The sequence below is a fragment of the Saccopteryx leptura genome, chromosome 5 (genome assembly GCF_036850995.1).
Source record: "Saccopteryx leptura isolate mSacLep1 chromosome 5, mSacLep1_pri_phased_curated, whole genome shotgun sequence".
NCBI lineage: Eukaryota > Metazoa > Chordata > Mammalia > Chiroptera > Emballonuridae > Saccopteryx > Saccopteryx leptura.
This window is the reverse complement of record NC_089507.1, coordinates 207135581-207151395: the sequence shown is the minus strand read 5'-3', so window position 1 is coordinate 207151395 and position 15815 is coordinate 207135581. Positions and strand designations below refer to the sequence as shown.

The 15815-nt window shown below is 41.3% G+C and overlaps 1 protein-coding gene across 13 annotated transcripts in view; it reads right to left on the bottom strand.

Annotated features, from left to right (window-relative positions):
- The window catches only part of PTPRT (protein tyrosine phosphatase receptor type T), a 966224-nt gene that overhangs the window by 204870 nt on the left and 745539 nt on the right, over positions 1-15815 (bottom strand). For all 13 annotated transcript variants that reach the window (XM_066387766.1, XM_066387770.1, XM_066387767.1 and 10 more), the window contains one exon: positions 1377-1650. In XM_066387766.1, the coding sequence (XP_066243863.1) occupies positions 1377-1650 (274 nt within the window). The remainder of the gene's footprint in view (positions 1-1376; positions 1651-15815) is intronic.

Genomic DNA, 15815 nt, shown 5'->3' with positions numbered 1-15815 from the left:
CCCAAAGGCGTCTCTTGACTTGTCGCGAGAGCAGGGAAAGCCACGCCCCCCACCACGGGGGTTGGGCTGAACCAGTGAGCCGGCCAGTGTGGGTGCAGGGAATCAGGAGCGAGGCAGGCCCTGAGATGCTTCTGCCCTTCTTTGTGTCTCCCTCCCCAGCATGTCGGCGTCTCGTGCAGAGGGGAGGCCAGACGGACAGGTGGAAGGCAGTCTGGCTGCTTCTCCTTGCAGTTTTCTACTCTCTGTGATCAGCGTTGCTTGCGCCAGTAATAAATGCAGAAAATGAAATACCAATGTGGAATTTAAATGGGCCAGTGGACATTTTAAATGTTAATTAGTTCCTCAAGCCGGGTTTTTCGCGAGGTGGTGACTGCCACCGACAGACGAAACTCTCCGCGCTTGCCACCAGAGCCCTCACGAGTCCACGCAAGTCATCGAGTCCTGCTCCTGTCTCAGCTCCCCCTTTCCCTATGAGCTTCTCGTCTCTCCAGCTGCACTGTGGAGCGTGGCACACCCTCCGTCCCTTGCATTTCTATACGGGCACATACTCCATAACCTTGGTATGAACTACACGAGCCCAGCGTGCATCAGTGCTTCCTGATGTCTTTGTTGAATGAAAAGATATCAATGTGGAGCATGTCCACAGAAGCATCTTAGGTGAAAAAGATAAACTTGTGTCATAAAAGGAACAAACTAAAGATATTTAGCGTGTGGAAAGTAAGGACCAGAGTGGTGTGTCTGCGTGAAGGGGAAGCGAGGCGTAGGAAGGATCTTCTGCAGATGAAGAATACCGCCCCAGAAGGTGGCTGCAGTGGTTCTACGGGTCCCTAAGAGTACGGACCGAGAGTGATGCCTAGAAGTTACAATATTTTGACCAATGAAATACTTGACACAAAAATAGATTATCTCGTCTCTGGGAGAAAAGAAAATATTTTCTCATGTGACTAATGGTAAAGAAGCTAGTAGTCTATGATGAACTAAAATAGGCTTAGCACATTGAGAGATTTCAAATTGATAGGTATTTTATAGACGAGGAAATTTAAGATTCAGGCCATGTGATCTGCCCAAGAAAAACACCTTTTTTTATCCTCTAATATCGGGCCATGTAATAAGTATTTTAGGCTTTATGGGCATAGTGTTTCTGTGCTAACCACTTACTTGTACTGTTACAGCATAAAGACAGCCCCAGACTATATAAATGAAAAGCTAATGCTGTAGTAAAAACTAAATAAAACACCCTACTTACAAAAAAAAAAAAAAGCACGGGGCAGATTTGGTCCATGGACCATATCGGTCAACCTCTGCTCTACGCCGCATGGCCTTAAAAGGAAAAACACAAACAAGACCAGCACTGGCCTCCATGTGGCCATACTTACTCCGTTGGCTTTGCTGAGTGCTTGAAAGTAGATACTGTAGCTTTTCAGAGGGGAAAGAGGAGGGTTCCAGTAGCCGTTGTATGTCTTGTTGTCGCCCACTGTAAAGGGCTGGGTGACAGGCAGGTTGGCAGGCTTCAACTCAGCAGCAAAGTAATGCAGGGAGTCGAGGCTGGAGGCATTCCGATAGCTCACGGGCACCGAAAAACACTCGATGATGTCAGCGGCCCGCCGCGATTTCTGAAGTCTCTCCTCCTTGACCACCAACTGATAAACACTGGACAGGACAGAGAAGAGGCAGATGAATGCCACCTGGAGGGATGAGCTTGTTAGTCACCACCCTCACTTCCATCTACAACTAAACCTCCCTCTGAGCGTCAGATTTATAAACCCCTGCTTTGTAGAAATCTACCTCCGTTAGATGTCCCAGAGGATGCTCACACTGGATCCATCCTAAATGCCACTCAGTCCCAACCCCTACAAGCCCGCCTGTTCCTCCTACATTTCTTCCTTAGTAAAGGAGAGCACTGTCCATTAAGGGCCGAGATCGTGCATTTGGGGCTCATCCTCAATTTCTAGCTCCATAGATCTCACTCTGCATCTCTAACCAGTAAGTCCTGTTGACTTGACATCAGTAATTGGCTTTAACTTCTTTTCCTCCTCCCACTCATAATGTTGAGGATGGGCCCTCCCCTTCTCTTACCCAGACTCAACTGGTCTCTTTGTCTGTAATTTATTTCATAAACTAACCAGTTGATCCATTGATCTTTCTAATCATATAGAACTGTCCCTCTTCAGACACTTTCACAGGCACCCCATTATTTGAATGACCTAATCATAACTTCCCATCCTGGTATTTGGGGCACTTTGTGCCTGGCTTCCAGTCCCCCCTTCGGAAGTCTGATTACGGAGACGAGAAGAAATGGCCCATGCAAGGGTGTGGGGTTCCTCACCCTGACACGTACACTTAGGAAGGGGGTGTGGGACAAAAGAAAAAGAACGTGGGTGTTGTTTTGTTTTATTTTTTATTGTGGTAACTTCATCTCATCATCACTGGCTTGAAAATAAATTTATCTAAGCTCTTTTCAGCTTGCTGGTAGCGATAAAACTGTATCTAAATGAGAATTACCCCCCAAAGTCACACTCTTGTGCAAAACAAGTGGGTGCAATAAACTATTTAGGATTATTTGTAAATAACAGTGCTTTTTTTTATGTAGTAGAAAAATCCTGATAGTATGAGAGAGGGATGACTTAAAAGCCTCACCTCACAACATAGAGCATTTACTCACACATTTCCTCTCCAGTGACACTTTCTCTGTCTCTCCCAATGAGAAGACAGGCATTTATGACCACATTTTCTAACTGACCTTCAATGTCCTTTGCTGCTGACTTTCAATGTCCATTGCTCCCGCTTTTCGCTATGGTGACTGACCCCCATACCCCTCTCCCCAGCTTTTCAGACCCAGGCTTGCCAGCAACTTTCATCTTTCCATTTCAGCGTCTCCTGAGACAAGAACACTCGACTTGGGTCCCAAGTTGCAAGCCCCTCCCCAACCCCTAGAGGACTATTTCCTCAAACATCTTTAAGAGCCAAGCTTGCTGGAATTCCTCTGAGAGTCCAGATGCTTGACCATCGCACCTCCTCTGATTCTTAAACTGAAGGCTTAGATGTTGACTCCTGCTTCTCTGAGAGAGACCAGGGACCTATCAGGGCCATCCGTCCATCTCTGATACATCCTGGGACCCCTTTTCTGTATTTAGGGACTAGATCTCCAGCCAGGGACTGTAGGCATTCAGAATGTTGACATCAGATGATAGACAGTACACTGCAGCTCCAAGTTGAAGGCTGCCTGACTTCAGAAGAGCCCATTTGTTCCACCAGAAATGGACTTATCTTATTTCAGTTCTTCCTGAAACAGACTCTGAGCCAAGGCTCCCATGCAAATGACGTGCTATGCTGTTAAGGACGTGGACCCAGGAGAAACCAGCAAGGGAATAAGGGAGAGAGGAGAGGAGGGAGCCAAGCGAGAATGCAATTTCAGGCAAAGTTCCAGTCTCAGTCTGATCCTAATAGGGAGCTCTGGAGTATAAACTGTGCCCCAGATTTAATCTCATCTCAAGCCAAGGGCTTTTGGGCCTCCAATACCCATCAGTTATTGGCTATGTCCTCCACTGCAGAGATATAAACTCCCAGGCACCCCAGTTCAGTGTGTGCAGGCAGACAAGGTAGTTGTGGTTGTCTAATGCAAACATTGGGAGAAGGTTCACAACTATGAGTCACTCGCATCAAAGCACATGGAAGCTGGTAGATGGGCACATTTCAGGAAAGGGGACGTGAGGGGGACCTGAGTCAGCACCAACAGTGTCCCCTACAGGGCACTTGAGACTTGCATAGGCAAAGAGAGCCAGTTGGACAAGGTAATTTTCAACCTTTCTTTCTGGCTCCATTTAGCTGAGGCACATGGTGATATCCCACCATTCACAGTGATTTTTTTTTATCACTGATTATTTTCTTCTATGATACTATTTGTTTATTTGTAAATTTGTTTTCCTTTTATTTTTTATTTTATTTATTTTATTTATTTATTTTTTGTATTTTTCTGAAGCTGGAAATGGGGAGAGACAGTCAGACAGACTCCCGCATGCACCCAACCGGGATCCACCTGGCACGCCCACCAGGGGCGACGCTCTGCCCACCAGGGGGCGATGCTCTGCCCCTCCAGGGCATCGCTCTGCCACAACCAGAGCCACTCTAGCACCTGGGGCAGAGGCCAAGGAGCCATCCCCAGCGCCCGGGCCATCTTTGCTCCAATGGAGCCTTGGCTGCAGGAGGGGAAGAGAGAGACAGAGAGGAAGGAGGGGGTGGGGGTGGAGAAGCAAATGGGCGCTTCTCCTATGTGCCCTGGCCGGGAATTGAACCCGGGTCCCCTGCATGCCAGGCCGATGCTCTACCGCTGAGCCAACCGGCCAGGGCTGTTTTCCTTTTATAGTTGTATAAGAGTCACAGGTACAAGGAGTTGATAAATGTGTACAAAGATGACATATCTAAATAATTGTAAACTAAAAATAGTTTCAGCCCAGTGGTAGTCCCTATGGGCAGCTCCCACATTCATCAGCAGCTCCACTGGTCACTGAGCACACAGTCGCTGGCTGGCACCGCAAGGTGTTCGAGGCTCACCTGTGCCCTCTTTACCAAGATGGTAATTAGGTATTCTTCCACAGAAGAAATTAGGAAGGCAAGATCTGAGTACCAGACAGCTCATTGTTACTGTGATTACACTGTCTCTGTGCCCATGTATTGGACAGAAGGAAGAAATATATTTTTGAACAACAAAAATTTATACTGATCGTTCAGACTGACGCTAATTCAAATCCATAAACACAAGAGTCTTCCTCACCTTCCCCATTCCACATTTGTTTTTCCTTTTTCCTACAGTGAGAACCCTTGTTTCCAGCATCAACACCATTACTCATAAACTTTCACACAATACACACGAAATTGTCAGAATGAACTCATCAATGCCACAGCCCACTTTATTGTTTATAAAATTTATGATTTCTGCCCTGACCTGCTCCCAAAACTCTTCAGTCCTAAGCCATTAGATAGGGCAAAGCAAGGAAGGAACCTGTATATGATGGAGCAAGCTGTGATTGCCCAGTGTGGGAAGTAGAAACCCACCCAGTGTCCCTGACACCAGTGATTTCGTGAGGTCAAAACTAGTTTCAGAATAACATTAAGATATTTTTTCCCTTTTGCACTTTCAGTGTCTCACAAGTGTACTGAGGAGTTCTTTAATAGTTATAGGACTTCAGGAGGCAGCAAGATAGCGATGGAGCAGGCGGACGTACCAACTTCTACCTCCCAGAACCAAAGTGGATTACAACTTAATTTTAAGAACCATCATCTGGAAAAACCAACTGTGGACTAAACTAAGAGGACTCTTTAACCAAGGATCACTGAAGAAGCCACACTGAGACTGGTAGAAAAAGCAGAAATGCGTAGAGGGCTGCCCAGTTCCTAGGAGCAAAGGGCAGCCTGGAGGGACCTCTGTGGTGGGAAGTGAGTTTAGCAGAGAGGGGAGGGTTCTGAGCCCCAGGAACAAAGCTCCAGCCTGCAGCCCCAGAGCCTAGAAGAAGCGTATAGACAGTATTTAGCTGTGAAACAAGTCAGGATACTGTTTGTGAGAAAGAGACAGATTTCTCAGACCCAGGATTCTTTTTAAAGGGACCATGAAGAAAATCTCTTTCACAACCACTCACCCAGGGCTCCAGGGGATGGGGAGAGAGGAGAGGACCAGAGTAACAGGAAGAGAGTGTAATCTAGGAGGCACAGGGAAAAACACTTTGAGGGACAGCCGCCCTAACCCCTGGGCTGAGTCACTCCCTAAATCTAAAGTAAATATTTCCCCTGGTAACAGCAATACCAGCAAAGGAAAGCAGGAAACCAGCCAAACAAGCTCTCCTGTGGCACTCAGAGCAGAGTTGCTTGGAAGGAGGGATCCTTCAGGAATATAGTATTGAGTGCTGAGGTCTGAGCTGCAACACCCCCACCCACACTGCTGAGGGCTCACTGGAAGGCAGGCAGTGGCAGATGCAAAAGTGTGGTCCCATTGGTGGGGGCGGAAGCCAGGCCGGCCATGACTAAGGCCCGAAGTGAGCTCAGTCTCACCTGGCGGGGGCAGAGGGGATGCATGAAAGCAGTCCAGCCTGGCTGCAGGCCTGCCTGCAATCCCGCCAGCAGGGGAAAGGTGAAGCCTGGGAATTGCAGAGACCCATGGCTGAGTGTGGCCACACAGCCCCACCTGGCCCATGGAGCCAGAGCTTGCGGCCTGATGTGGAGCACAGCTCCATCTGCGGAGGTGGGGCAAAAGCCGGAGAACAGGTGAAGACCCGCGGCGGAGCATAGGTGCGCAGCCCTGCCCTTGGTGCCAAGGCTTGCGGCCCCAGGCACGGCACGCAGCTCAACCTGCGGAGGCGAGGCGAAGGCTGAGGCTTGTAGACCTGGGCACCTAAACACAGCCACTCCCGTGAAGGAGAGGCAGAAACTGCAGTGACAGCCGCAGCAGGCCAGCACCAGCAATGCCCATACCACACGCCCGAGGCAGCAGCAGAGGGGGTGGCAGGTCTGCAGACAGACTAACCTAGAGAACACAGAGGTCACACCCATTGGACTCCAGTGGCCACACCTTTCTTATACGCAGACAAAATGGGAAGGCAAGGAAATGCAACCCAAATGAATCAAGAGAAATCCCCAGAAAAGGACATGAATGAGTCAGATATAACCAAATTATTGGATGCAGAGTTTAAAATGATTGTTAGGATGCTCAAATATCTTAGAACAAAAATTTGTTCTAAAAATATGTCCAAAAAATAGATGAATATAACGAACACCTAAATAAAGAGATAGCAAGTATAAAAAAGGACATTGAAATAATAAAAAAGAGTCAGAAAAGACAAATACAATATCAGAAATAAAGACCATAATGGAAAGAATTAAAAGCAGGATGGATGAAGCTAAGGATTGAATGAGTGAGTTAGAAGAGAAGATCAACAAAGGCACGGAAGCAGAGCAGTAAAAAGAAAAGAGACTCAAAAAGTCTGAGGAAACTCTAAGAGAGCTCTGTGACAACATGAAGAGAAATAACATCTGCATCATAGGGGTTCCTGAAGAAGAAGAGAAAGAACGAGGGATAGAGACTTTGTTCAATCATATCATAGCTGAAAACTTCCTTAAACTGATACAGGAAAAAGTCACACAAGTTCAAGAAACACAGAGAATTCCATTAAAGATAAACCCAAAGAAGTCTACACCAAGACACATCATAATTAAAATACCAAAGCTAAGAGATAAAAAGAAAATATTGAAAGAGGCTAGAGAAATAAAGGCTATCACATACAAAGGAGCCCCCATAAGGATGACATCTGACTTCTCAACAGAAACACTCGAGGCCAGGAGGGAATGGCAAGAAATATTCAAAGTAATGCAGAACAAGATCCTACAACCAAGACTACTTTATCCAGCAAGGCTATCATTAAAAATTGAAGGAGAAATAAAAAGTTTCCCAGACACTCACAAAAAAAACCTCAAGGAATTCATTACAACCAAACCAATGCTGCAATAAATGTTAAGGGGCCTGTTGTAAACAGATCAAAGGGGGAAAAGAATATAGCAAAAGAGGAATACAGCTTTAAAGAATAAAATGAAAAGAAACAACTACATATCAATAATAACCTTAAATGTAAATGGATTCAATGATCCAATGAAAAGACACAGGGTAGCTGCGTGGATGAAAAAACAGGACCCACACATATGCTGTCTACAAGAGACATACTTCAAAACAAAAGATGCACACAGACTGAGTAAAAGGATGGAAAAAAATTTCATGCAAATGGAAATGAAAAAAAAAGCTGGGGTAGCAATACTTGTATCAGACAAAATGGACTTTAAAACAAAAGCTATAGTAAGAGATAAAGAAGGTAACTACATAATGATAATGGGAACAATCCAACAGGAAGATATAACCATTATAAATATCTACACACCTAATATAGGAGCACCTAAATATATAAAGCAGACTTTGATAGATATAAAGAGTGAGATCAACAGCAATACTATAGTAGTAGGGGATTTCAATACCCCACTAACATCACTAGATAGATCCTCAATAAAGAAAATTAACAAAGAAACTACAGGCTTAAAAGACACACTAGATCAACTGGATTTAATAGATGTCTTCAGAACATTTCACCCTAAAGCAGCAGAATATACATTCCTTTCAAGTGCTCATGGTACATTCTCTAGGATAGACCACATGTTAGGGCACAAAAGTGGTCTCAACAAATTTAAGAAGATTGAAATCATATCAAGCATTTTCTCTGATCACAAAGGCATAAAACTAGAAATCAACCACAACAGAAAAACTAAAAAATACTCAAACACTTGGAAACTAAATAGCATGTTATTAAATAACAAATAGGTTAACAATGAGATCAAAGAAGAAATAAAAATATTCCTAGAAACGAATGATAATGAGCATACAACAACTCAAAATTTATGGGACACAGCAAAAGCAGTACTGAGAGGGAAGTTCATAGCATTACAAGCATACCTTAAGAAGCTAGAAAAACCCTGCATCTAAAAGAACAAGAAAAAGAACAGCAGGTAAAGCCCAGAGGTAGTAAAAGAAAGGAAATAATAAAGATCAGAGTGGAAATAAATGACATAGAAGCTAAAGAAACAATACAGAGGATTAATGAAACCGGGAGCTGGTTTTTTGAAAAGGTAAACAAGATCTATGAACCTTTAACCAGACTCACCAAGAAAAAAAAGAGAGAGGACTCAAACAAATAAAATTAGAAATGAGAGTGGAGAAATAACAACTGACACAACAGAAATACAAAGGATTGTAAGAAAATACTATGAAGAACTGTACGCCAAAAAATTAGACAACCTAATGAAATGAACAAATTCCTTGAAACATATAATCTTTTAAAAATCAATCTGGAAGAATCAGAAAACCTAAACAGACTGAATACAAGAAATGAAATCAAAAACAGTTATCAAAAAACTCCCAACAAACAAAGCCCTGGGCCCGATAGCTTCACAAGTGAATTCTACCAAATATTCAAAGAAGAACTAACTCCTATCCTTCTCAGGCTATTTGAAAAAATTCAAGAGGAAGGAAGACTTCCAATCTCCTTTTATGAGGTGAGCATAATTCTGATTCCAAAACCAGGCAAAGACAACACAAAGAAAAATTATAGGCCAATATCCCTGATGAATTTAGATGTTAAAATCCTCAACAAAATATATATTAGCCAACTGTATCCAGCAATGTATGAAAAAAATCATACACCATGATCAAGTGGGATTTAATCTGGGGAGTCAAGGCTGGTACAATATTCGCAAATCAACCAATGTGATTCATCACATAAACAAAAGGAAGGAGAAAAACCACATGATAATTTCAATAGATGCAGAAAAAGCATTTGATAAAATCCAGCACCCATTCATGATCAAAACTCTCAGCAAAGTGGGAATACAGAGAATATACCTCAACATGATAAAGGCCATCTATGACAAACTCACAGCCAACATCATACCCAATAGGCAAAAATTAAAAGCAATCCCCTTAAGATCAGGAACAAGGCAGGGGTGCCCCCCTTCACCACTCTTATTCAACATAGTTCTGGAAGTCCTAGACACAGCAATCAGACAAGAAGAAGAAATAAAAGGCATCCAAATTGGAAAAGAAGAAATAAAACTATCATTATTTGCAGATGATATGATATTGTATATCGAAAACCCTAAAGTCTGAGTAAAAAAACTACTGGACCTGATAAATGAATTCAGCAAGGTGGCAGGATATAAAATTAATACTCAGAAATCAGAGGTATTTTTATACACCAACAATAAAATGTCAGAAAGAGAAATTAAAAAAACAATCCCTTCACTATTATAACAACAACAAAAAAAGTACCTAGGAGTAAATTTAACCAAGGAGATTAAAGACTTGTACTTGGAAAATTATAAAATATCAATAAAAGAAATCAAGGAAGATACAAACAAGTGGAAGCATATATCGTGCTCAAGGTTAGAAAGAACAAACATCATTAAAATGTCTATATTACCGAAAGCAATTTATAAATTCAATGCAAAACCAATTAAAATACCAATGACATACTTCAAAGATATAGAACGCATATTCCAAAAATTTATATGAAACCAAAAAAGAACACGAATAGCCTCAGCAATCTTGAAAAGGAAGAATCAAGTGGGAGGTATCACACTTCCTGATATCAAGTTATACTACAAGGCCATTATACTCAAAACAGCTTGGAACTGGTATAAGAACAGGCATATAGATCAATGAAACAGAACAGAGAACCCAGAAATAAACCCACACCTTTATGGACAATTGATATTTGACAAAGGAGGTAAGAGCACACAATGGAGTAAAGACAGCCTCTTCAACAAATGGTGTTGGGAAAATTGGACAGCTACCTGCAAAAAAATGAAACTAGACCAACAACTTACATCATTCACAAAAATAAACTCAAAATGGATAAAAGACTTAAATGTAAGCAGTAAAACCATAAGCATCTTAGAAGAAAACATAGGCAGTAAGCTGTCCGACATCTCTCGCAGCAATATATTTGCTGATTTATCTCCACGGGCAAGTGAAATAAAAGACAGGATAAACAAATGGGACTATATCAAACTAAAAAGCTTTTGCACAGCTGAAGACAATAAGAACAGAATAAAAAGACAAACTACACAATGGGAGCACATATTTGACAACTGGTCTGATAAAGGGTTAATAACCAAAATTTATAAAGAACTTGTAAAACTCAACACCAGGAAGATAAACAATCCAATCCAAAAATGGGCAAAAGAAATGAATAGACACTTCTCCAAAGAGGACATACAGATGGCCAATAGGCATATGAAAAAATGTTCAACATCACTAATCATTAGAGAAATGCAAATTAAAACCACAATGAGATATCACCTCACACCAGCCAGAATGGCGCTCATCAACAAAACAACACAGAATAAGTGCTGGCGAGGATGTGGAGAAAAGGGAACCCTCCTGCACTGCTGGTGGGAATGCAGACTGGTGCAGCCACTGTGGAAAACAGTATGGAGATTCCTCAAAAAATTAAAAATCAGCCCTGGCCGGTTGGCTCAGCGGTAGAGCGTCGGCCTAGCGTGCGGAGGACCCGGGTTCGATTCCCGGCCAGGGCACACAGGAGAAGCGCCCATTTGCTTCTTCACCCCTCCCCCTCTCCTTCCTCTCTGTCTCTCTCTTCCCCTCCCGCAGCGAGGCTCCATTGGAGCAAAGATGGCCCGGGCGCTGGGGATGGCTCTGTGGCCTCTGCCTCAGGCGCTAGAGTGGCTCTGGTTGCAACACGGCGACGCCCAGGATGGGCAGAGCATCGCCCCCTGGTGGGCAGAGCATCACCCCTGGTGGGCGTGCCGGGTGGATCCCGGTCGGGCGCATGCGGGAGTCTGTCTGACTGTCTCTCCCTGTTTCCAAGCTTCAGAAAAATGAAAAAAAAAAAAAAATTAAAAATCAAACTGCCTTTTGACCCAGCTATGCCACTTTTAGAAATATACCCCAAGAACACCATAGCACTGTTTCAAAAGGAGAAATGCTCTCCCATGTTTATGGCATCATTGTTCACAATAGCAAAGATCTGGAAACAGCCCAAGTGTCCATCAGTGGACAAGTGGATTAAAAAGCAGTCGTACATATAAACAATGGAATACTATGGGGCCATGAAAAAGAAGGAAATCTTACCTTTGGCGACAACATGGATGGACCTGGAAACTATTATATTAAGTGAAATAAGCCAGGCAGAGAAAGAAAAATATCATATGAGCTCACTCCCTTGAGGAATCCAATGAACAATGTGAACTGAGGAACGGAATTGAGACAGAAGAGAGATCAAAGGGACCAGAGGAAAAGAGGACAGAGGGAAGGGACTGATAGGATGAAAAAAACCTGAAGGGAATGGGGGAGGGTACTATGGGGAGGGGTGCAAGGGAGATGTTGAGGGGAATATGGGGGAGGGGGGATGCATTCGGGGCAACACTAGAATCTATGTAAACACAATAAAAATCAATTAAAAAAATAGTTACAGGATTTCATAATTGTATGAGGCTGAATCCTCTTCATTTACTTCAATCAAACAATATAATGCAATAGATTGAATGCAGAAGCAGGCATGGAATTTAGCAGCCTTCTGGTCTACCGGAAGTTAGAGATGAGCAAAAAACGTAAAACAATGCTACACTTTTCACTAAACCTCTTTTGATTTAGGAAATAATTGTTTTCATGAAAATGTTTTATTTATGTTCACATGTAATGAGCTTACTTCTATTGTTTTAAATAAAATAATTTTTATTTAAAGTTTTGTGGAAGTAACAAATACTTAAAAGTATTTCGTGGTTGCATGTTCTAATATGGTAAATTGATATATGAGATTAAATATAACTCACATAAATTAAACTCAAGTTTTAAAAAATTTTCTTTGTATCCTTTGACTATGAATCAACCCTGGCAAATAACAATTTGCTTTCTGTTTCTGGGTCCATTTTCTGTTTGTTGCTTTTTCCAGCATTATTGAGGTATAATTAACAGATAAAAATTATATGTATTTTTAAGGTGTACAATGTGAGGCTTTGATAGATGTAAACATTGTAAAATGATTACCATAATTGAGCTAATTATTAGCACACCCATCACCTCTCAAGATTACCACTGTGTATGGTGAGAACACTTAAGATCTAGTCTCCTAGCAACCTTCAGGTATAAAATACACTGGTTCACAGCTCCCCTAGAACTTACTCATCCCACATAACTCCTGCACCAACATCTCCCCATTGCCTCTACCCTCCAGCCTCTGACTACCACCATTCTACTCTCTGCTTCTACGAATTTGACTATTTCAGATACCACATGTGAGTGAGTGAGTTTACCCAGTATTTGTTTCTCTGTCTTACTTATTTCACTTAGTATAATGTTCTTTGGATTCATCAATGTTGTTACAGGTGTATTTCCTTTTTTTTTAAAGTCTGAATAATAATAACCTGTTGTCTCTACCTACCACACTTTCAATTTCAACAAGGTCACAGGATGCAAGATCAATATACAAAAATCAATTCTGTGTTTATCATTCGTAAAGGGCAATCTACAAACGAAATTAAAAAGCCACTCCATTCACAATAGTATCATAAAGAGTATTTAGAAATATATTTTGACAAAAAAACTGTAACACTTGTACATTGAAAAGTACAAGTCTCTGTGGGGAAAAAATTGAAGAGCTAAGTAAATGGAAACGCATTCCACATTTATGGTTTGAAAAGTCAATATTGTCAAGATGGAAATTCTTAAAAGAATTTACCTATACATGTCTTGCAATCACTATCAGAATTCCAGGACCCTTTTTCTAATAACTAACAAGCTGATACTAACATGCATATGGAAATGCAAGGATCCATACATAAGAGAAGGAACAACTTTAAAAAATGAGAGCAAAGTTGGAAGGGCTTACAGCTCTTGATTTTATAATTTATGAAAATCAGTACAGTGGTTAGGTATAAAATAGATTTACAGATCAATGAAAGAAAATTGAGAGTCCAGAAATAAATCACTACATTTATGATTGGTTGATGTCCTTCATAAGATGCCAAGACAATTTCATGGTAAAAGAATAATCTTTTAAGCAAATGATACTGGGTCAATTAAATGCTCACATAAAACAATCTTAATTTAAATTTATACTACACAAGAACTAAGAGATCTAATAGATCATAATACATGAAAACTAACAGACCATGGTCCTAAATGTAAGAACTAAAAGTCTAAAACTTCTTGGAGAAAAATCTTCATGATCTTTAATTTAAAAATGGGTATATAGCTATAACACCCAAAGCATGAGCCAATTAATGGGAGAAAAACACATAAATTGGATGTCATCAGACTTTTAAAAAATTGGGCTTCAGAATATACCATTAAGCAAATAAAAAGACCTGTTATACATTGAGAGAAGATGGTTGCAAATTCTATGTATAAGATTCACATCCAATATACAAAATTAAAGCTCAATAAAAATAAGACAAATAACCCAATTAAAAAATTGGCAAAAGATTTGACTAGACATTTCTAAGGATGAAATACGAGTGACCAATAAGCTCATGAAAAGATGGTCAACCTCATTAGTCATTAGGGAAATATAAATTAAAACCACAGTGAGAAACCGCCACAGACATCCACTAGAGACTGGTATCAGTAAAAGGACAGACAATAGTAAGTGTTGGCAAGAATATGGGAACACTGGTACTTTGTGGGGAAACAAAAATAGTTCCGTCACTTTTGAAAAGAGTCTAGAAATTCTTTAATAAGGGAAACATCAAACTCCCTTTCACCTAGCCATTGTGTTTTTAGGTTTCTACCCAAGAGAAATGAAAAAAAAATATGTCTACACAAAACTTGTATACACTTGTTAATAGCAACATTATTCATGATAGCCAAAATATTAAAACAATCTATACATACATCAACTGGTGAACAAATAAACAATCTGTGGCATATCCGTATAATGAAATATTATTCAGCAATGAGATAAAGTACTGATACATTCTATAACACAGATGGAGCTCAAAAATGTTATGCTGTGACAGCAGCCAGATGCAAAAGACTAGCTAGTGTATGATCTAATTCAGATGAAATGTCAAGGGAAGGCAATTTTATAGACAATCAGAGTAGTGACTGCCCAGGACTGGAGGTGGGACCAGGAAACAAAGGCACTCGGACCCAGGTGTTTGGTGGTGCGATTGATGAAAATGTGCTAATGGAATTGTGGTGATGGTAGCACAACTCTATAAAGCTACAGACAATCATTTAACTGGACACTTGAAGTAGGTGAACTTTATGGTAGGTAAATCATATCTCAATAAAGCTGTTAAAGAAATGAAGAAAATGGACTGAATAATCATAGATGTTCTCCCTTCCTTCAAAAGTCTGTGCTCTAGCTTTTGACTGTGCACGTATTTTAATACAAAATGCTATGATAAAACTTTGGCATTGCCGAACAAGAGGGGTTAAGAGACGAGCGTGAGCTTCATAATCCCAACAGAAGCTCACTCCGAACTATGGAGCTGAAATTTACAGTGGTATGTCTTAGCCAACCTTTATTTCAAGGCTCTGGGAATTTCTGGTTTTTATCCACTATTTGCCTAGTCACAACAGCCCTCAGAAGAGGCAAGGAAGTAGAGAAAGGTATACGTTTGAAATTTAATTTAGAGTCTGAGTGGGTGCTTCTTTGCTTGACCTCTGACTAGCTGAGTGACCTATTGTCCCCTCTCTTGGTCTTTCATGTACTTATTCATTTATTCACCAGATATTTATTAAGTGATTAGAGTGTAGCAGGTGCAAATTGGTCTGTAACGCGGCCTCTGGCACCAGGAGCTCAGAACTGAGATGGGGAAGAGAGACATTAGCTGTTCACCCCAGTCTGGTGCGATGAGGGCAGGGAAGGAATCCAGCTGAGGAAGGATTCAGAGAAGAGCTCACAGGACAGCGTGAGGACTGAATGAGATAACGCGTGTAAGGAGTGCTTTTTATAAAGTGCTCCATGAAAGCTGGCTGGAGCCAACACAATCACTGCGTGCAGCATTCTCACGCTGTAATCGCATTAGGCAACAGAGATTTGCCCTGTTTGGCATTTGGACCCTTCTCCTGTGATTGAATTGCACTTGATAAATTTAACACAAGTGGGTTTTGAGTAGAAATTTGGAGGAAGAAATATATATTGTGCACAGGAACAACAATTCAACGGAAGGGTTCAAATTATATTTTACTTTATCTCAAATGAAAACTAAAGAAACCTTGTAAGGAGAAACCAGACAGTCATCTGATGACGGCTACAGCTTCA